Here is a 23157-nt window from a genome sequence, read left to right as displayed (position 1 = left end):
TTTTCTGCAGTATGAACTCGTCAACGCCTGTCACTCTCTTGCACGCACACACACTAACGCTCTCTCTTACACACACAAATACTTTAGATGTCAAATCACAAACGAACCACTGACACAACAACATAGCATTAGTTAGAGGGAACTATTTGGAATGTGCTTTCAGGTTATATTAGCCTGCTCAGTGCACCTCCCAGAGCTCTTTGTTCCAATGCAAAGGCACAGTGAGACACAGGCTGTAGCTACAGGGAATTAATTACAGTACAGGGTGTTTACCCAGTGGGGTACGAGCACGCACACACACATGTACGCACATACACACAAATGACCTCTTACACACAAACACAAATACACAGCTTTTCTGCTGTGTGATGCCTGGTGGGCCAAGCCTCTATGTTCCTGTGTGTCGTCATTCATCAGTGACCAGTCAGTGACCAGTCTCACAGCCCAAAACAGTGTGATTATTCCTGATCCAGAGGAGAGAATTCAGATAAGCTGTGCCATTAGCTTAGCACTATTTACAGTACATGAAGTCTGTGCTGCTGTTGTGTTCCTTTAAAATAAAACACAGTTTTGGTGTTGCTCTGTTCTAATATTACACTTAGTAGCAGGAATGACAGGAAGGATTCTGTTTTCAGGAGTGGTTTATTAGTCCAGTTAAATGGTAAGTTGGGTAATTTGATGTGGTATGACACAAGGCTCTCCCAGACAGTGGTCCCTGCACAGAGGTCATACACCAGTGTTGGACTGTGGTAGGAGATGTTTGCTAGACAGCACAACATTGTCGTAGTCAAAGTTCTCATCCAGGTTGAAAGGCAAAACCTCTTCACTGCCACTCTGTGAAAAGTCAATGACATGAATTAAGTTGCCTATACTGTATATAGACAGACCCCTCTCGCATGACTTTAGCACAGAAAGACTGGCTTAAATAACAACACTTATGAATGATTAACATAACTCTCAAACAAAATATACCAACTGCAAGTTCCATTTTCCTGGTCAACTAATTGCAGAGTCAACTAAGCTGTTCCTGGGGTGGGTAAATGTTATCTTCATCTTAGTGTCTTTATGTCATAGATTAGTAAATGTCCTTTCTTGTACCTGTCCCTGTGGTGGCGTGTCCTGCTGCTGTCCTCGTGTCCCCGGCCGTGTCCCCGTCCTCCTGCCTGTGGAGATCAGGTCCAGCTGGGTCAGGTGACAGAAGGAGGGCAGGTAGGCAGGGAGTTCCTCCTCCACCTCCCCTGGTAGAACCCGAACCCCACCATCTGAGAAAAGAGGAGAGAAGACACACAGGATGAGGACTCAACAGTGTCTTCTTTCTGCTTCTAGCTGTCCATCCTCAGTAACTTGAAAAAGAAGGAGAGAACATCACACAGGATTAAGACCCCTCTTTGATGGTATGCACAGTTCACGGAGTGTGGCTTGAATAGGATTCACATAGTGAGACTGAACTGACCATTAAATTTTCACTCAGAGAAGCCGGCCTTTTCAAGTGGCACTCCTTGAAAAGTTAGATAATTTTAGTTAATTGGGATTCAATAGCTCCTGAAGATCTAAGCCATTGTATTATTTCCAGAAGATCAGAGTAAGTACATCATTATGCAAATGATTATCGCATTGGCTTTGTTCTGTGCCATCATCAAATACAATTCAGAAGTGTGACAATCAAATTACAGAAAATGAGAAGTGACTCTTTGTTCAATTAAAATCAGACACCAGTAGGTTAGAAAGGGCTGCTCATCACCACAATTGAATTGTATCACTAGGAAATCGTGTATAGAAATGATCATTTTACGAGTAATGATTTTACCTCCTCAAGTTCTCACCACAGTGGGCACTACACACTGTAACCTAATACAACTCCTGCAAAATCCAGCCGCGAGCTGTCCAGTGACGCAAGCCTACCAGACGAACTAAATACCTTCTATGCTCGCTTCAAGGCTAGCAACACTGAACCATGCATGAGAGCACCAGCTGTTTCGGACGACTGTGTGATCACGCACAAAATGCACAAAACGCCAAGGTAACTTGTCTAAATGACGCCTCGTGGCATTCGCATCTGTAACCATGAAATGCTTTGAAAGGCTGGTGATGGCTCATATCAACACCATCATCCCAGACAACATGGACCCACTCCAATTCACATACCGCCCCAAAAGATGATGCAATCTCTATTGCATTCCACACTGTCCCATCTGGACAAAAGGAACACCTATGTGAGAATGCTATTCATAGACTACAGCATTCAACAGTGCCCTCCAATCTCATCACTAAACTAAGGACCCTGAGATTAAACACCTTCCTCTGCAACTGGAACCTGGACTTCCTGATGCGCTGCCCCCAAGTGGTGAGGGTAGGCAACAACACATCCGCCACACTGACCCTCACTCAACATGGCAGCCCCTCGGGGGTACCTGCTTAGTCCCCTCCTGTTCACCCACGACTATGTGGCCGCGCACAACTCCAGCACCCTCATTTTGTTTGCCCACGACAAGGTGGTGGTGGTAGGCCTGTTCATGGACAACAATGAAACAGCCTACAGAGACCTGGCAGTGTGGTGCCAGGACAACAACCTCTCCCTCAACGTCAGCAAAACAGAGCTGATCGTGGACTACTGGAAACGGAGGGCCGAGTACACCCCCATCCACATCGACAGGGTTTTAGTGGAGCAGGTCGAGAGCGTTAAGTTCATCGGTGTTCATATCACTAGGGAATTATCATGGTCCACACACACCAACACAGTCATGAAGACTGCACGACAACACCTCTTCCCCCTCAGAAGGCTGAACAGATTTGGCATGGGCCCTCAGATCCTCAAAAGGTTCAACAGCTGCACCATCGAGAGCATATTGACTGGCTGCATCACCGCTTGGTATGGCAACTGTTTGGCATATGACTGCAAGGTGCTACAGAGGGTAGTGAGTATGGCCCAGTGCATAACTGAGGCCAAGCTCCCTGCCATCTAGGACCTCCGTACCAGGTGGTATAAGTGAAAGGCCCTAAAAATTGCCAAAGACTCCAGCCACCCAAGTCATAGACTGTTCTCTCTGCTACCGCATGGCAAGCGGTACCGATGCACCAAGTCTGGATACAGTCCCAATATGGTTTGCATGTCAGCAGTCAGGTTTTCAAGATATTGGACATTCAAGAACCAAAGTGTCACTTGACACATCATGATGATGTGTTTTTCATCATATAATAATTTTTTTGAGCAAGAGACAAACCATTTTGGGACTGTATCAACACTGGATTAATGAAAAGAATAGTTGTTTTTGAGTGGAGTTTTCCTTTAATTTAGCAACTACATGCTTCACTCCATTTCAAAAGATTTTCACTCAACTGAACACGCCCCAGGAGTATATGCCTTTCTGCTCCTCCTGTCAGACACATCCGACTAGTGTCGCACGGTATATCAAAAATAAGGTTCTTTTCGGATACTAGAACATGAAAAACGGTTCGGTACTTCTGTGAAATGTGTCTCACGAATCACGCCTGTCTATCTGCACAGCCGACCCCTTATTATAGCACGCACTGTGCCTGCTCCACTTACTCATGACACACTTGAATAATGCAACACGTCATGTAGAAATGTTGAAACTGTTGATTACTGTTCACAAAAGAATGTCCATAAAGGCTAAAACACTTTACAATGGAAGAAGATAGCTTCCAGCTCTGTAAGCTACCGGTAACTTTCCTTGCTAGATGACAGCTAAAGCTGACATCCATTCACTACCCTAGTACTTTGTTTGTGATAATATGCAAACCAGAGGGCAACATATGCTGATTTCAAAGCTGATTGCCACCAAAAACTTTATTAATTCACTTACTCCTGTCTACCCCAAAGATTATTTATAGAGTGTTGAGGAGGAGGAGCCCTGTGGACCCATTTAGTCATTCATTGTTGGTATTGGTGCTCTGTAGAGTTGCTATTTTCTCGAGTAAATTAAATCGTGACATTCCTGGATTACTCATTATACTAATAAAGTCCAATTAAATCAACAAATAGAATAAAAAATGTTAAGGGTACAAAACGGTATACATACTGTATCTGGCTGTGTTGGCAAAATCACTAAATATACCATCGAGCCAAGCGGGGAGAGGCTGCCCATTGACAATTCCAAGACCAGTCAGAAATGTCCAGCTAACCCTACCTCAATGACACCAGTGAATTTCAAAACTGAACTTGGATCTGCATTAAGTAGCAATGATATCCTTTGCCACCATTGTCTTACGACACAACAGATAGCACGAATCTGTCATGACAATTCAACAAAACAATAAATATTTTTTATTTCCATTGAATTTCTTAGTTACATGATTGTATAACTAGCAACAACGTTTTGATGTTGAGGGTGCAGTATTTAGGAAGTTTAGCAATGAGGATGAAACTAGCATAGTTCAGCTAGCCAGCTAGTTTAGCCAGTGAAAACAAGAGTGGGACAGGATATAGCTGGGCGCATATGCACACTAGGCTAATTCAGTGCACAGACTTGAGTTTTTATGCCCTGATATCAGGAGCTGGCGGCGAAAAGTTCCATTAAATTGGGTGGTTCGAGCCCCGAATGTTGATTGGCCGACAGCCGTGGTATATCAGAGCGTATACCACAGGTATTTACTGATCTAATTAAGTTGGTAAACAGTTTAGAATAGCAATAAGTCACCTCAGGGGTTTGTGATATATAGCCAATATACAGGGCTGTGTCCAGGCACTCCACATTGCGTCATACATAAAAACAGCCCTTAGCTGTAGTATATTGGCCATATACCACACCCCCTCGGGCCCTATTGCTTAATTATACAATTCAGAGACTGAAACAAATCCATCAGATGACAAATATTTAATGAGAGCGATTCGATATACAATCCCAAAATCAGCAGTAACTGTCAATAGTAAAATAAAGTTTAAAACGATGTTTGAGTGAACCTGAATCCAGAAAATGAACTCTATTGTCTCAGCGAACTGACTGTGCTCTGACATGCCGCACCCCTCTTGCCTCATGAATGACGTCATTACTGGTTAAAGACACAGCGCACATTTTTATAAAATAAGCTACTTCTATGCAAATGTTGTTGGTCAGTACAATAAAATAAATCCTAAATGAAAGGGATACAGGTTGTTTGTCAACTGTAGCCTCATGAAATAAGCCAAAACAAGCTCAATAACTCAATGCATGCACACACTCCTATTGAATATGGATTCACCTGTATTGTGGATAGGCATAGGCTACAAATAAATTATTACCATTACGTTGTTATGTAGTTAGATTGATTTTACCAAAGTCAAATTGATTGTCAAGTTGATTCATTAATGCATGCACAGCTGTCTCTGAAAAATGTTGACATAAAACAATTAAAATGTAATGAACACATAAAATGCCCAACAATTGAACAGAGCAATAGCTGAGTTTATCTGTCTGGATCAAGTGCCATTCTGTGTTTTTGGCTAATTAATATGCCTTCCTTTTTTGCTGTAGTATCGTTCTGGTATAATTTTGGTATTGAGTATGGTGATGGAATAGAGCAGGGGTGTCAAACCCATTCCACGGAGGGCCAAGTGTCTGCAGGTTAAGACCTAGACAACCAGGTGAGTCCTATTCTCGCTATACACCAAGTCACTTGGCTCTGTCATAACCTCACATGGTCTCTCCTATCATTGCTATGCAGACGACACACAATTAATCTTCTCCTTTCCCCCTTCTGATGACCAGGTGGCGAATCGCATCTCTGCATGTCTGGCAAACATATCAGTGTGGATGACGGATCACCACCTCAAGCTGAACCTCGGCAAGACGGAGCTGCTCTTCCTCCCGGGGAAGGACTGCCCGTTCCATGATCTCGCCATCACGGTTGACAACTCCATTGTGTCCTCCTCCCAGAGCGCTAAGAACCTTGGCGTGATCCTGGACAACACCCTGTCGTTCTCAACTAACATCAAGGCGGTGGCCCGTTCTTGTAGGTTCATGCTCTACAACATCCGCAGAGTACGACCCTGCCGCACACAGGAAGCAGCGCAGGTCCTAATCCAGGCACTTGTCATCTCCCGTCTGGATTACTGCAACTCGCTGTTGGCTGGGCTCCCTGCCTGTGCCATTAAACCCTACAACTCATCCAGAACGCCGCAGCCCGTCTGGTGTTCAACCTTCCCACGTTCTCTCACGTCACCCCGCTCCTCCGCTCTCTCCACTGGCTTCCAGTTGAAGCTCGCATCCGCTACAAGACCATGGTGCTTGCCTCACGGAGCTGTGAGGGAACGGCACCTCAGTACCTCCAGGCTCTGATCAGGCCCTACACCCAAACAAGGGCACTGCGTTCATCCACCTCTGGCCTGCTCGCCTCCCTACCACTGAGGAAGTACAGTTCCCGCGCAGCCCAGTCAAAACTGTTCGCTGCTCTGGCCCCCCAATGGTGGAACAAACTCCCTCACGACGCCAGGACAGCGGAGTCAATCACCACCTTCCGGAGACACCTGAAACCCCACCTCTTTCAGGAATACCTAGGATAGGATAAAGTAATCCTTCTCACCCCCTCCCCCCTTAAACGATTTAGATGCACTATTGTAAAGTGGCTGTTCCACTGGATGTCTTAAGGTGAACGCACCAATTTGTAAGTCGCTCTGGATAAGAGCGTCTGCTAAATGACTTAAATGTAAATGTAAATGTGAGGGGAGTTCCTTACTAATTTGTGACCTTAATTCATCCATCAAGTACAAGGGTGGTGCGAAAACCCGCAGACACTCGGCTCACAACCAAAATTCTGGTATCGTGACAACACTAATCCAAACAGGACACTAAGCCTGCTGTAACTCTGCAGTGAAACGAATCTCTATCAAAATGCAAAGCCACACTACGAACCCATATTTCCTCTGACAGTTTCTCCAGAATACAGACCCTGCAGCATGCAGCAGGGGGACTCAACAACAGGGTCACAGACAACAGGTGAGGGATGGTTGGCTGGCTGGCTGGCAGGCATATGAAAGACATCAATGGGGCGGAGGAGATTTAATCTGAATTAAAAAGGCCTTGGTCGGCTGTAATCATCTCTGCCAGCCAGCTAATGTAACCCACATCCAGAGAACACAGAGATGAGAGAGAGAGGAGCCTCAAATAGCAGGACCCAAAACACGCTCCTGATAATAGGACCCTGACCAAAACATCAGGGCGATGGAGAGCGATCAAACTGAAAAGGACTGGCCTAGACAACTGTCAAAGAGAGGGTAGGTATACAATTATGTGTCTCCATGCGTTCATAAAAGGGAATTTAAATCAATTAGAGGAGCAGAGACCATTAAATATTGACACTTCTCCTTGGCTTGGCTTGGCAGCCACAGGGCCGGTGTTGATCCTAATTAAACAGCTAATTACTCTCACTGTGAAAGTCACACTGGGATAGGAGGACGGAGCAGGGGAGGGGAGGTGGAGGGAGACGAGAGGGGAGGATGAGGAAGCAAGACAAAAAATGAGTTGGTGAAGGGACACCACCTTGTGTATTATGTGCAGATGACGGTTACATGCACACGGTTACATGCACACAATAATACGAGTCAGATTAATATACATTTGTTTAAAACATTTAGATGCTTTGCAAGAAGAACAATTTCCCTAATAATTCTGTTTACATGGGCACATCTGAAATCAGGCTACCTGATGGAACTTTTGATGCAGAAAATCGGCAATCAAAATAAACGTTCTACCACAGTGACCATGTTATATTTGCGAAGCCATTTGATTCTGAGTTTGGACATATAAAGTTTGTTTATGAAAACTTTTTCTAAGATGCATACTTTTAGTTTTTGAGAACTCTCTTCATTCACGCATAAGAGGAAGGCTTGTGCTATCAGTGCTGCCACATGCACAGATCAAACACACCTTTGGAACACCGATTAAGCGGTTTACATGTCCTAATAATTAGAAAGATTTCTCAGAAAACCAGGTGTTTTAATCGGTGTATGCTTACTTTGATTTTGACCTTACACCGATTACGATAAACAGAGTAAGGTTTACATTACTATTTTTACACTCGGGCTACTGACATTATCAGTTTAATATCGAATTATTAGTGTGCATGTAAACAAGTACTCTCTAAGGATGTTTTACTTAAAGACAAAAATCACCTGGAGGACACAGCTACAGTGGTTTGTTATGTCTTGGAGACACCTTTAGTCAGTGTCAGAATGGGTAATCAAAAATAAACGGGTCTTAAATGTGACCATTTTCAGGAAACTAGGCGTATGTCACAAGTCACGACTTCACCAGGAGGGCCATTGGAATGTTTTTTTTTTTTATCAAAATGCATTTTTTGGGCAGAAATGCCTTCTGGAGCATAACAAATAACAAACTTGCATGCCATCTGTAAACATGAATAAAATTGTTAAATTACGAGCCTTGTTGGTTAAGCCACAGAAAAAGTGAGCAACCTTCCCAGTAGCCATTTGGCTGAGATAATGAGTGGGCTGGACATGCCGAGAGAGGGGTTCGGATTGGTCTGCCATATAGAAGGCTTCTGTCTATTTCAGTTGGTCAGTCTGTGTTGCTAATCCTGTCTAACGCAGCTTTTTTTAATGTATCGTGTAGTGGAGCTGCATAAGTGTTGCTCTCCACTTTCTGGAGGATCGAGTTTTGAAATCAGTAGTATTAGAGTATGATAGCTAAGGAGTTGAAGAAAAAACCTGTCTCTGGATTACATCTTCAAACTAAGGGCAACCGTGGCATGGCATCCGTGACAGGGAGACTCGTCCATGATGTAAGATAGTCTAGTTCGCTACATTTTCAGATATTACACGTTTGATAGAAAGTGGTTTTATTTCAAGCTAAAGTGTACTGTTAGCTAGCTAGATAACGTTAGCTGGCTCCCTAGCTAACGTTACGTGTATGACGTTATTATTCGTCTCCCAAACCGTTTGCTTTGCTAGTTAGAGCCTAATGTTAGCTAGCTAACATTGAACCTGGTGGGTTAGCTCCCAGCAGATTCATGCAAACGACATGATTTGGCACTATGTTTATTGTTGTTTAACTAGCTAAACATTAGCTGTCTGGCTCGTTAGTTAACGTTACATGGCGTGTGTGATCTTACACATTGTTTACCTAGCTAGGTTCATTGTTTGCCTAGCTAGCTAGCTACATGTCTTACTGTTAACCAGCTAGCTAACGTTAAACCTGGTTGGTTAGCTCCCAGCAGATACATGCAGGGTAGTAACAACATGATTTGGCACTATGTTCATTGTTGTTTAACTAGCTAACGTTAGCTGGCTGGCTTGTTAGCCAACGTTACATGATGTGTGGGACCTTACATATTGTTTACCTAGAGCTAGGTTCATTGTTTACATAGCTAGCTAGCTAGCTACGTGTTTTAAGCTAAAGTGTACAAAACCGTTGAATATGGCCGGTGTCTGTAAAAGTCGGCAAAAAAGCATAATACAATTGTTGCCAGCGTTTTTGACACAAAGATCAACTGTACTGGTTGTTCATGCTCTGATCTTGTCCCATCTTGTGCGAAATATGGTCAAGTGCAGCAAAGAAAGACCTAGCAAAACTGCAGCTGGCTCAAAACAAAGCAGCATGCCTTGCCCTTAACTGCTTGCCCTTAACTGCACACACAGAACTAACATCAACAGCATGCATGATAGCCTTTCATGGTTGAGGAGAAATTGACTCTTCTCTTCTAGTCTTTTTAAGAAACATTTTTATGTTGAAAATGCCTAACCACTTCTATAATCTATTTGCATACACTTCAAACAGACATGTATTTTATTTATTTATTTAACCAGGTAGGCAAGTTGAGAACAAGTTCTCATTTACAATTGCGACCTGGCCAAGATAAAGCAAAGCAGTTCGACAGATACAATGACACAGAGTTACACATGGAGTAAAACAAACATACAGTCAATAATACAGTATAAACAAGTCTATATACAATGTGAGCAAATGAGGTGAGAAGGGAGGTAAAGGCAAAAAAGGCCATGGTGGCAAAGTAAATACAATAGAGAGATATACCTGCTGGAGCGTGTGCTACAGGTGGGAGATGCTATGGTGACCAGCGAGCTGAGAAAAGGGGGGACTTTACCTAGCAGGGTCTTGTAGATGACATGGAGCCAGTGGGTTTGGCGACGAGTATGAAGCGAGGGCCAGCCAACGAGAGCGTACAGGTCGCAATGGTGGGTAGTATATGGGGCTTTGGTGACAAAACGGATTGCACTGTGATAGACTGCATCCAATTAGTTGAGTAGGGTATTGGAGGCTATTTTGTAAATGACATCGCCAAAGTTGAGGATTGGTAGGATGGTCAGTTTTACAAGGGTATGTTTGGCAGCATGAGTGAAGGATGCTTTGTTGCGAAATAGGAAGCCAATTCTAGATTTAACTTTGGATTGGAGATGTTTGATATGGGTCTGGAAGGAGAGTTTACAGTCTAACCAGACACCTAAGTATTTGTAGTTGTCCACGTATTCTAAGTCAGAGCCGTCCAGAGTAGTGATGTTGGACAGGCGGGTAGGTGCAGGTAGCGATCGGTTGAAGAGCATGCATTTAGTTTTACTTGTATTTAAGAGCAATTGGAGGCCACGGAAGGAGAGTTGTATGGCATTGAAGCTTGCCTGGAGGGTTGTTAGCACAGTGTCCAAAGAAGGGCCGGAAGTATACAGAATGGTGTCGTCTGCGTAGAGGTGGATCAGAGACTCACCAGCAGCAAGAGCGACCTCATTGATGTATACAGAGAAGAGAGTCGTCCAAGAATTGAACCCTGTGGCACACCCATAGAGACTGCCAGAGGTCCAGACAGCAGACCCTCCGATTTGACACACTGAACTCTATCAGAGAAGTAGTTGGTGAACCAGGCGAGGCAATCATTTGAGAAACCAAGGCTGTCGAGTCTGCCGATGAGGATGTGGTGATTGACAGAGTCGAAAGCCTTGGCCAGATCAATGAATACGGCTGCACAGTAATGTTTCTTATCGATGGCGGTTAAGATATCGTTTAGGACCTTGAGCGTGGCTGAGGTGCACCCATGACCAGCTCTGAAACCAGATTGCATAGCAGAGAAGGTATGGTGAGATTCGAAATGGTCGGTAATCTGTTTGTTGACTTGGCTTTCGAAGACCTTAGAAAGGCATGGTAGGATAGATATAGGTCTGTAGCAGTTTGGGTCAAGAGTGTCCCCCCCTTTGAAGAGGGGGATGACCGCAGCTGCTTTCCAATCTTTGGGAATCTCAGACGACACGAAAGAGAGGTTGAACAGGCTAGTAATAGGGGTGGCAACAATTTCGGCAGATAATTTTAGAAAGAAAGGGTCCAGATTGTCTACATACATACCTACCGAGTGGCACAGTGGTCTAAGGCACTGCATCTCAGTGCAAGAGGCTTCACTACGGTCCCTGGTTCGAATCCAGGCTGTATCATATACGGCTGTGATTGGGAGTCCCATAGGGCGGCGCACAATTGGCCCAGCATCGTTCAGGTTTGGCCGGGGAAGACCGTCATTGTAAATAAGAATATGTTCTTAACGGACTTGCCTCGTTAAATAAAAATGAATACATAAATGGCGTGGGGATTGTTTTCCTGGCACACGCTAGGTCCCTTGATACCAATTGAGCAACGTTTGAACGCCGTACCTTGTAGAATCCACACCCCGAACAATTCAGGTTGTTCCAGAGGCAAATGAAATTGAGCAAGTTGAGATGACTAAACTGCTTGGAGTAGCCCTAGATTGTAAACTATCATGGTCAAAACATATTGATGCAGTCGTAGTTAAGCTGGGGAGAAGTATGTCTATAATAAAGTGATGCTCTGCCTTCTTAACAACACTATCAACAAGGCAGGTCCTACAGGCCCTAGTTTTGTTGCACCTTGACTACTATTCAGTCGTGTGGTCAGGTGCCACAAAAAAAGGAAAATTGCAATTGGCTCAGAACAAGGCAGCACGGCTAGCCTTTGGATGTACACAGAGAGCTAATATGAATAATATGCATGTCAATCTCTCCTGGTTGAAAGTGGAGGAGAGATTGACTTCATCACAACTTTTATTTGTGAGAGGTATTGACATTTTGAATGCACCAAGCTGTCTAAACTACTGGCACACAGCTCAGACACCCATGCATACCCCACAAGACATGCCACAAGAGGTCTCTTCACAATCCCCAAGTCCAGAACAGACTATGGGAGGCACACAGTACTACATGGAGCCATGACTACATGGAACTCTATTCCACATCAACCAACTGACGCAAGCAGTAAAATTACATTTAAAAAACAGATTAAAAAAACACCTTATGGAACAGCGGGGACTGTGAAGCAACACAAACATTGGCACAGACACACACACACATACACGATAACATACGTACTATACATAAACATGGATTTAGTACTGTAGATATGTGTTAGTGGTGGAGTAGGGTCCTGAGGGCACACAGTGTGTTGTGAAATCTGTGAATGTATTGTAATGTTTTGAAAATTGTACAAACTGCCTTAATTTTGCTGGACCCCAGGAAGAGTAGCTGCTATGGGGATCCATAATAAATACAAGTACAAAGGTGGATACGACTCAGTACTAGATGGGTGTACCCAATAAACGAAATGTATAACTTATTTTATGTAATATCTTATGTTCTTGTATACAACTGTTCTGTACTTTCATGTATTATTACGTTTTATGTGGACCCCAGGAAGAGCAGCTACTGCATGTGCAGTAGCTAATGGGAATCCTAATACACTAAACAAAACCTTACATATACTTTTCTCAAACCCATCACAGCAGCCATCACCCCTGACAGTCAGATTCATTCAGACGCTGAGCGGTCATCGATCCTGTCGTAAAGGCAATTACGATGTACTCAGTGGCAGAAAGACGCAGCAGAACCACCTTCCCCAGCACTCCCCTCCTCCTCTCCACCTGCTTTTACGCCCAGCACATTGATAACTATACTGTACATGCTAATCAAGGTGGGAGTTCACTGTCAGACGTTTGTGGGCATCAGCACCTTGGACTAGCAGCCAGGGTGACAATGACACCCTCCCAGTGATTTTAACACTGTTTGGCACAAAACACTGATACTTACTTAGTCAACCCTCTCCTCATTACCAATCCCCTTTCTCCATCAAGTTAGGAAGGACACACACCAGGCCTGGCTGCAACCCCATTGTAAACACCCTCACAAATCAAATCAAAGTTTATTTGTCACGTGCGCCGAATACAACCTTAGAGTGAAATGCTTACTTACAGGCTCTAACCAATAGTGCAAAAAAAGGTATTAGGTGAACAATAGGTAAGTAAAGAAATATAACAACAGTAAAAAGAACAGCTATATACTGTACAGTAGTGAGGCTATAAAAGTAGCGAGGCTACATACAGACACCGGTTAGTCAGGCTGATTAAGGTAGTATGCACATGTAGATGTGGTTAAAGTGACTATGCATATATGATGAACAGAGAGTAGCAGTACCGTAAAAGAGGGGTTGGCGGGTGGGACACAATGCAGGTAGCCTGGTTAGCTAATGTGCGGGAGCACTTGTTGGTCGGCCCAATTGAGGTGGTATGTACTTGAATGTATAGTTAAAGTGACTATGCATGTATGATAAACAGAGAGTAGAGGCAGCGTAAAAAGAGGGGTTGGGGGGGGCACATAATGCAAATAGTCCGGGTAACCATTTGATTACCTGTTCAGGAGTCTTATGGCTTGGGGGTAAAAACTGTTGAGAAGCCTTTTTGTCCTAGACTTGGCACTCCGGTACCGCTTGCCATGCGGTAGTAGAGAGAACATTCCATGACTGGGGTGGCTGGGGTCTTTGACAATTTTTAGGGCCTTCCTCTGACACCACCTGGTGTAGAGGTCCTGGATGGCAGGAAGCTTAGCCCCAGTGATGTACTGGGCCGTACGCGCTACCCTCTGTAGTGCCTTGTGGTCAGAGGACGAGCAATTGCCGTACCAGGCAGTGATGCAACCGGTCAGGATGCTCTCGATGTTGCAGCTGTAGAACCTTTTGAGGATCTCAGGACCCATGCCAAATCTTTTTAGTTTCCTGAGGGGGAATAGGCTTTGTCGTGCCCTCTTCACAACTGTCTTGGTGTGTTTGCACCATTCTAGTTTATTGGTGATGTGGACACCAAGGAACTTGGAAGCTCTCAACCTGCTCCACTACAGCCCCGCCAATGAGAATGGGGGCGTGCTCGGTCCTCCTTTTCCTGTAGTCCACAATCATCTCCTTAGTCTTGGTTATGTTGAGGGATAGGTTGTTATTCTGGTACCACCCGGCCAGGTCTCTGACCTCCTCCCTATAGGCTGTCTCGTCGTTGATCAGGCCTATCACTGTTGTGTCGTCTGCAAACTTAATGATGGTGTTGGAGTCGTGCCTGGCCATGCAGTCGTAGGTGAACAGGGAGTACAGGAGGGGACATGCATGCGCCTCTGGGGAGCTCCAGTGTTGAGGATCAGCGTGGCAGATGTGTTGCTACCTACCCACACCACCTGGGGGCGGCCCGTCAGGAAGTCCAGGATCCAGTTGCAGAGGGAGGTGTTTAGTCCCAGGATCCTTAGCTTAGTGATGAGCTTTGAGGGTACTATGGTGTTGAACGCTGAGCTGTAGAAATGAATAGCATTCTCACATAAGTGTTTATTTTGTCCAGGTGGGAAAGGGCAGTGTGGAGTGCAATAGAGATTGCATCATCTGTGGATCTGTTTGGGCGGTATGCAAATTGGAGTGGGTCTAGGGTTTCTGGGAAAATGGTGTTGATGTGAGCCATGACCAACCTTTCAAAGCACTTCATGGCAACGGTCGTGAGTACTATGGGTCTGTAGTCATTTAGGCAGGTTGCTTTTGTGTTTCTTGGGCACAGGGACTATGGTAGTCTGCTTGAAACATTTTGGTATTAGACTCAATCAGGGACATGTTGAAAATGTCAGTGAAGACACCTGCCAGTTGGTCAGCACATGCCTGGAGCACACGTCCTGGTAATCCGTCTGGCACCGCAGCCTTGTGTACATTGACCTGTTTAAAGGTCTTACTCACGTCGGCTACGGAGAGCGTGATCACACAGTCGTCTGGAAGAGCTGATGCTCTCATGCATGCCTCAGTGTTGCTTGCCTCGAAGCGAGCATAGAAGTGATTTAGCTCGTCTGATAGGCTCGTGTCACTGGGCAGCTCACACACTGGGCAGCTTACATATACACACACAACATGTTGTGGAGGTGTCTGGTTGTTACTGTTGGGCTCAGCATCAGGGTTGGCGTTAGGGCCCTGTACCTCTGTGTATGGAGATGTAGTTTGCACGCGGTCTATGTATCCCTCACTGCTAAATGAGGACAGAGAGAACAATACACCACAGAGCAGAGAGCCATTGCCCCTAACACTAATTACAGGGCCGGGGCCACAATTTGCATGTATTGAATATGCGTAATAGATGGTAATGTATTTCAAATGAATGGCATGACTAGCCTTATTACAGAAATAATATGCACATGACATTAACTAAATCCTATTAGAAGGTGAACTCTTAAATGTCTTCTAAGGCTTACTGGCAAACTTCTTCATGTTTCCTTCTTTACATGGATTATTAAGAATATATTCTAATTTTCACTGAGATTTTCCTTTCTTTGAGGAAATAATGTAAGAACTCTGGAGCGCTGTAATTTACTGTCAAAGAAGCTTCGATTAATGGAACCATTCTCCGTGAAATAGCATTGTGGACTCAAAGGCTCATATCAATACTGCATGGCAAGGCGATAACTTTCTAATTCTACCGTAATCAGTGAAGATTAGGATAAATTAATGTTAATGATGATCCATGCACACTCTTAAATTACTTTAGAAGAAACAAGAATGCCATTATACAGTGCCAAGAAAGTTATTTTCCATCTTGTACAATGCACTAATCTAAAATCAGTTCTGGAAACCGGAGAGTTATGAGTGAGAGAACAAGATGCTGTACCTGGGTCAGCAGTTACATCTCCTTCCTCCTCACTGAAGTCCCCAACATCCAGGTAGTTATCCAGCTATACACAGAGAACAATGGAGAGTTACTCTTCAATCAACAATTCTCAAATCAGAAAACAAGAGAAAGTGATTATTACTTTTCATGTTGTGTATATTACTGTAGTAAACAAGTTATAAATCTGTATTTTGATCGATAGAGACAAAGTATATAGCAGTTTGTAATATGTGATCATCATGAGTCAATGTGTGTGACCCTGACCGATGTCAGTGACAAATAAATACTTAACAAATTGCAAGCAGTTTTTCTAAAAATATGCACTAACATAAATATTCCCATATTTAATATACAGTATGGAATTGGGATATTACAACAACATTACTTTAGTCCACAATATCAACCTTGAGAGTTATGCCTGGTGGACGACAGTCTCCATTTCCACAGCTGCCCACAATCACTCCAGCACCTAGCTCCACCTGCAACCAAACCACAGTCACAAAGAGATACTCACTGCCAGATACTCATGCTGTATATGACCACTGCATTTTTGCTCAAGCAGTTTGACTGTCATTATGACCTCATCAGACACTAAGAGCTCTGTGGGGTCGTGGCCACTACTCCTGTTGATTTATGGCTCCAGTTGTTACATTTACGAATGTGTTTGGACAGCTGAGTGCCTCTAAGAGTCCTACAGATGCTGTAGGATCTTGTGCTCACTCAACTCTTCCAAATAATCCCCAGTGAGATTAATTGGAAACCAAATATGGGATCCTATCCCAGACATTCAGTTTCAGTGTGTAACTTGCTGATGTGTAGTATTGATTACAGCAGAGAGAACCTTTAATGAGAATCATGGTTAAATCAATAGCTGGCATAGCCTGAGGTCCTAACCACTGTTCATGCTCCAATGTACACATCTGAAGTAAACCTTCCTGCTCCTGAAACAATCCACTAATTTGGTTTAGGAAAATGGGATAACACTGAAATAGATGGAGGGAACAGAAATAAACCAAGGGAGACCGACAGAGAGAAAAAGAGAGAGAGAAATTGTATTTTATTTTAAAAATACCTTTATTAGCCCAATAGTTACATCATTAAAACACAGAACCAAGCTCCCCCGATGCCCCACACCCCTACAAAGTCCTCCAGAAGGCTTGTTAGTATTGTCATAATGTAGGGCGGCAGGTTTGCAAAGAGAGAGAGAATGAGAGAAAGAGAAAAAGAACAAGAACGAGCAAGAGAACAAGAGATAGTAAAGGGCTGAGACAGGTGAAAGAGAGGAGGGATTGAAGCCTGGTGGGGTGAGTTTACGGTGTAAGCCTTGAGTCAGTTAAGCCTGTAGGAAAGACAGACAGATCTAGGTGTCACTGACCTCCTCCTGATCAGCAGGCAGGACACAGACACTCTGCTGTCCTCTCCTCTCTTCTGCTGCATCCTCTTCTCCATTCCTCCTCAACTCCCCTGATCTCTCCATCTCCCTAGAGAGATGACTGGGTCCGGAGGGCAGAGTCGTGTGTCCACTCCCAGCACTCCCTGTGAGAGGGAGATCAGAAGAGAAAATACATCTGTCTTTGTACCAATTTAATACATGCCTGTAAGGTATCAGCTCAACATGTAATGAAGTCACAACCCGAGGGCCTTTGAGACCAGGCTTGGGGCAATTTAGTTTCCAATTGAATTGCAAAAAAATCATTATGGAAACAAATTAGGTGTGTGAACTGCCTGTGAGACTGACCTGGAGTCAGTCATTGTGTGAAGGAGCCTGACCTGGAGTCAGGTGTGTGAAGGAGGACAGGAACTGGTCGTAGGTCTGTTCTGATGAGCTGCAGAAACACTTCAGGGTCTCCAGGACCACCTCGTCATCAGCCAGACCACCTGAGCCACTCTCCACCCCAGGCATCCTGCCACCCAAAACTGGCCGGTCTGGTACACTGGCAACCCCTGAGTACAGCTCACCTGGGGGAGATAGGAAAATGGGGGAGGGAGAGAGATGTTAAAATCAGTAGCACAGCGGCCATATTGTGCACCACGCGTTCTAAGGCACTGCACCTCAGTGCTAGAGGCATCCCTACAGACCCTAGTTCGATTCCAGGCTGTATCACAACCAGCCGTGATTGGAAGTCCCATAGGGCGTGGCGCACAATTGGCCCAGCGTCAACCGGGTTAGGGTTTGGCCGGGGTAGGCCGTCATTGTAAATAAGAATGTTCTTAACTGACTTGCCAAGATAAATAAAAGGTTAAATAAATGAAATAAAAATTAGCTAGGCCCAGGTGTAATTACCCTGCTGCCGACACTCTGCTCAATCCCAATCACTACAGGGGGAACAATTAAGCATCGCATTAAACAGTGATAAACACTGCAGCAAGTATGATCGTCAAAACATCACAACTGTCACTGCGCCCATTAATCAAAACCGGAATCTTGCAGGGAAGGACTTGTCAGGTATTGAAACATTATAGCGGGGACAGAAACAGGTGCTACAGCACTTTCTAATGACTCTGTTCTATCAATTATACTCTGCAAATCCCTGCATGGCCTGGGATCCATCTCCATGGCTCACTGCTGAGCCTGCCACACACACACAACTGCAACGACCCAGCTGCAACATAAAGCAGACCACTGTGTAGGTACCTTAAGGAACTGACTGACTGAGCTGGCTTGTTATTCAGTGCTGATTTGGAGGTGTATTATCTTAACTCATAGAAAAAACATGCCCACAGTACATATTCAGCTGTTAGGAATGGAGCTTTAGTTCCTGTTTCTGGTGCTGGAGGTACCCCCCTCTAAGCAACAACTCAGAGACACAGGTGCTCCGCTGCTTGTTTGTTTTTGAGTTCTAACGTTCTTCCAGGCAATTGTGGTTGCAGCATTTGTTTTGTACGCTCCCTGAGCCTTCTCACAGCCCCTCCAAAACACAAAAACATTATGCTAATGGTTGTCAGACAGCTGCTTCCAGCTCACTGTGTGTTTGTGTGTGTGTGTGTGTGTGTTCCTCTCTCTCCTCCGGTAGACTACACAAGAAGTGGTTAGGCATAATGGAAAAGGAATTCAAGCTTGAGTAGAACTAGAAATTAAAAGGAAATAAAGCTGTGCTATTCTATTCCCTTTCTCTTCTTTAACACAGTATAATGTAAGTCATGCATCAGGTTCAGTGTACCGTGTGAGGACATGAATCGCAGTCCCACTGACTGCACATGGCACTACACACATGCCACTTAGCTGTAGTGTGGAAAATGCCAAACTGTTCACAGAGGGGATAATGATGGCTCTCCAGCTAAAAAATGGGATACATACAATGAGGCCCTCTGAATGTTCCACAGCTGTAATGACACACACACACACAGGGAGAGAGACAGGGAGCTAATGGCCACCTTCCCTTAGATGTAAAAGCAATCTGACAACAATAACGTGGCTGTACTCAGAGTAACAAAGCCAGCTTTTACACTGTCACTGTGAGGAGTCCACAGGAGAGGAATGCGATGGAACAGGGAGGATGAGCTGAAGAGAGGGGCTGGAAGGATTGGTGCACTACATTTGCAACTATATAAAGGGCTGACATTTCCATTAATTGCAAACAGACTGCATTCAAACTGTAGCAGTCACAACTGTAAGCTACCTTTGGTTCTTCAAGGTTCAATCACAAGAGCAATGACAAAACTAAAGCACAAAAACATTGTTCTTTGCAGAGAAACAAACTCTACTGTGCACAACCTATGATTACTTAACAGTGATTGTATTACCAGCTCAGTCTTATTGCAGTGTAGAGAGCACACCTGCCTGTCAGCAGCAGTCACAGACAGTTAACCTCAAGATCTGTACCTCATCTGAGTTAATCGAGCTTCACAAACTCTGTCAACCACTGTCTGTCTACACAGCTTAGTACTAAAGATACACAAAGACTAGCCTAACTTATTACAACATTCCACAACACTGTTCATCGAGACGTTCAAACAGTAACGTTAGCTACTTGAGCAGGAGGTAAGCAATGCTGAAATTCTGCTTTCAATGGGAGATTTGACAATGATCGTAGTAACGTTAGCTATGATTATAACTCCAATGTGACAAGAATGTCTAGACATGATCTATAGCTAGCTAGCTAGATACATTCATTGTCACATTGGAGTTATAATCATATAGCTAGCTAGATATATATTTTATATATAGTAAGGATTGTAGAAAAGTTAGCTAGCTATTTTATGTCCTAAATGATCTCTTTAGCATAAAGACAGCATACGTTAGATAAGTAACTTAGCATAGCCGTTATTACTGTCTAATTGAGCAGGACATCGCAATGGGACCTTACTAACTAACGTGATTAAATGTAGCAGAATGCTAGCTAGATGGTTTGCGTTATTTACGTACTGTTATATCAAAAATCACGGTTTCTCATTTAAAACATCTTTAGCTATATCTCTGCACATCACATCATAGATGATTATTCCCGAGGCTAATTTAGGCTAGCTAACGTTAGCTGGCTAGCTAACTTCCAACTAAGCTTAGCCAGCCAAACATGACCACAGCAGGCTACCACATATGCTATTACAATCGAAGCTGACACTTGTATCATAGTATTATGTTCATTGTTCACCAAAATCGCTAGCTAACCCGTGTTTAGGAAAAATTGTTAGTTATAACACGAGTAAAATGTTGACAACAGAGCGTCGATTTACGTTACCTTCGCTTGGATTTGCGTTGAGCAATGAATGTTGGGAAATGAGTCTTTTGGCTTTTTAATTGCACGAAAAGAAAGCGATTAAAAACTACTCACTAATAGGACATTTATCGGACAGTATTTTCTGCAGGTCATAAACGAATTTAGAATAAATAGTTCCTAAATAAACAACAATTAATACATTGGACTGAAAATAATTTTTTATCCTACTTGTTCAAACATAGTAAAAGGGCCTTTTCCTTTTAAGACACACGGCTCTGTCACTGATAATCAGACCATATAATTAGAAAGAGACAGACAACCCATGTTTAAAATCCTTCAGTTCAAAAGCAGCAGCTGACTGAGACAATTTTGTGTTGTTGTTTTCCTACAGCCACCTGCGGTAGCATGTCTCTGCAACCACTGACTGCAGTGAACTGTGGCAGCCTCCTGCAGCCTGGCTGCTCCCTGTTACAGCTGGACGGTGACATATTTCTGTTCGGCCAGAAAGGCTGGCCCAGGCGCTCCTGTCCTACTGGGGTCTTTGGGGTACGCCTAAAGCATGGGGAGCTCAAACTGCGACCCATCTCCTTCTCAAATGACTCCTGCTATCTTCCCCCTCTGCGTTGTCCCGCCGTGACCCGCCTTGAGCCCCATGATGGACACCCAGAGGGCTACCTCATCCATGGAGGCCGAACCCCAAACAACGAGATCTCCTCCAGCCTCTACCTGCTGACCCTGGACAGCCGTGGCTGCAACCGCAAAGTGACCCTGCGCTGTCAGGAGAGAGAGTTGGTGGGAGAGCAGCCAGGGCCCCGATACGGCCACACACTTAGCATGGTGCAGAGTCTGGGCAAGCGGGCCTGCGTTGTGTTTGGGGGCAGATCCTACATGCCGGCCGGGGAGCGGAGCACAGAGAACTGGAACAGCGTTGTGGACTGCCCTCCTCAGGTGTTCATCATCGACTTAGAATTTGGCTGCTGCTCTGCCCACACCTTACCTGAGCTCACTGACGGCCAGTCCTTCCACCTAGCTTTGGCAAGAGACGACTATGTCTACTTCCTTGGTGGCCACACTCTGTCGTCTGACTCTCGTCCTCCTCGTGTGTTCTGCCTGCGTGTGGAGCTCCTGCAGGGCAGCCCTCTGCTCTCCTGTGAGCACCTGGACACCGGCCTGTCCATCTCCAGTGCTATTGCCACCCGTGTGGGGCCCTCCCATGAGTACATTATCCTGGGTGGGTATCAGTCAGAGACCCAAAAGAGGATGGAGTGCAGCAGTGTGGTGCTGGATGACTCTGGGATCAGCATCGAGCCCAGAGAGGCCCCTCAGTGGACAGGGGAAATCAGCCACAGCCACACCTGGTTCGGAGGCAGCTTGGGTGGAGGGAGCGCTCTGATTGGGGTCCCCTCTGAGGGTAGGCCAGCCCCGCCCGAAGCACATTACTTCTACCAGGTGTGTTTCCAAAAGGAGGGGGAAGGAGAGGGTGAAGACGGGAACCAGGGCTGCAGCCAGGAGTCCACAGACTTTGAGGACTCCGCCCCTCTGGAGGACTCTGAGGAGCTGTACTTCGGCCGCGAGCCCCATGAGCTGGAGGACAGCAGCGAGGGAGAGGGGGATACGTACAATGAAGAGGATGAGGAGGATGAGTCCCAGACAGGCTATTGGGTCAAATGTTGCCTGGGCTGCCAGGTGGACCCCAACACTTGGGAGCCCTACTACTCCACAGAGCTGCTGCGGCCAGCCATGATCTACTGCTCCAAAGGGGAGGGAGGCCACTGGGTCCATGCCCAGTGTATGGAGCTGACTGAGGGCCTGCTGGTGAGGCTCTCGCAGGGAAACGGCAAGTACTTCTGCCTGGACCACGGGGGCCTGCCCCGCCAGGAGATGACCCCGCCACGCCAGGTGCTGTCCCTGAAGAGGAGCCCCATGAAACCCCAGCACAGGAAGGGCCCAATGATGCCGAAGATGACACCCGCCAAGAAGCGCTTCTTCAGGAGGCTGTTTGAGTGATGTCTGACCATGCAGTATAGTTATACTTACTCATTGATCAACTGGTTCATAATATGTCATTCTAATTATATGGCCTAAATGCCATATCATTGTTTGATGTGACATTGCAGCAATTTACTGTTCTCAAACTTAAGTAAATAAGTAAACTGAATTATTTTTTGTGCTTGTTTTTTGATTCCTTACAGTGTTCAATATTTTATGTAATAAACTAAAGTTTTGCAAGAACAATGTATGAAACCGAATTGAATAAAAATGGAAATTAAACCCAGAGTCTATTTGCTTCATGTTCTACTCCCACATATTACACATGGTGACTTTGTGGCTTGCTGTGTTCACCCTCGTTTTTGGCAGTCATTATCAGGATTCTTTTAGAATATTTGAGGTTTGTCAAGCCAAATTTTCTTTGGAAGGTAGGCTAATACTGCGTGGACTGGCACAACTGTATGTAAACCTATAGAATATAATTTACTTTCTGTGGTTGAATGTTTGTGGCAAAATATGTTACGATAAAAAAAATTACATTGATCAGTTCACACAGGTGTAATAACATAAACCAACACATAAGCTCAGTTATCAATGG

The 23157-nt window shown here is 44.8% G+C and overlaps 2 protein-coding genes across 3 annotated transcripts; one reads left to right on the top strand and one right to left on the bottom strand.

Annotated features, from left to right (window-relative positions):
- Positions 1 to 623: 623 nt before the first annotated feature.
- On the bottom strand, positions 624 to 20738 carry iftap (intraflagellar transport associated protein). 2 transcript variants are annotated; one of them, XM_029667837.2, is made up of 7 exons: positions 20592 to 20738; positions 17683 to 17871; positions 17288 to 17448; positions 16317 to 16391; positions 15913 to 15976; positions 1099 to 1262; positions 624 to 834 (listed from the first exon to the last, which is right to left on the bottom strand). In XM_029667837.2, exons 2-7 carry the CDS (start codon positions 17813 to 17815, stop codon positions 727 to 729), a joined length of 705 nt encoding a protein of 234 aa, XP_029523697.1. In that variant the 5' UTR covers positions 17816 to 17871; positions 20592 to 20738; the 3' UTR covers positions 624 to 726. The 2 variants fall into 2 exon arrangements, with proteins under 2 accessions (XP_029523697.1, XP_029523698.1); XM_029667838.2 differs by lacking the exon at positions 20592 to 20738 and having other exon boundaries at positions 17683 to 18177.
- On the top strand, positions 19670 to 22841 carry rag2 (recombination activating gene 2). Its single transcript, XM_029667835.2, has 2 exons — positions 19670 to 19894; positions 20962 to 22841. Exon 2 carries the CDS (start codon positions 20976 to 20978, stop codon positions 22575 to 22577), a length of 1602 nt encoding a protein of 533 aa, XP_029523695.1. The 5' UTR covers positions 19670 to 19894; positions 20962 to 20975; the 3' UTR covers positions 22578 to 22841.
- The last annotated feature ends 316 nt before the right edge of the window (positions 22842 to 23157 follow it).

Source organism: Oncorhynchus nerka, linkage group LG9a (genome assembly GCF_034236695.1).
Source record: "Oncorhynchus nerka isolate Pitt River linkage group LG9a, Oner_Uvic_2.0, whole genome shotgun sequence".
NCBI lineage: Eukaryota > Metazoa > Chordata > Actinopteri > Salmoniformes > Salmonidae > Oncorhynchus > Oncorhynchus nerka.
This window is presented reverse-complemented; position numbering and strand designations above follow the sequence as displayed.

Bases quoted from the DNA above. Each gene is read 5' to 3' on its own strand.
- iftap (XM_029667837.2), bottom strand. From the start codon at position 17,815: ATGCCTGGGGTGGAGAGTGGCTCAGGTGGTCTGGCTGATGACGAGGTG. The intron at 17,449-17,682 runs GTCAGGCTCCTT...TCCCTCTCACAG, and splicing joins CTTCACACACCTGACTCCAG to GGAGTGCTGGGAGTGGACAC. The intron at 15,977-16,316 runs GTTGATATTGTG...CTCTGTGTATAG, and splicing joins CACCAGGCATAACTCTCAAG to CTGGATAACTACCTGGATGT.
- rag2 (XM_029667835.2), top strand. From the start codon at position 20,976: ATGTCTCTGCAACCACTGACTGCAGTGAACTGTGGCAGCCTCCTGCAG.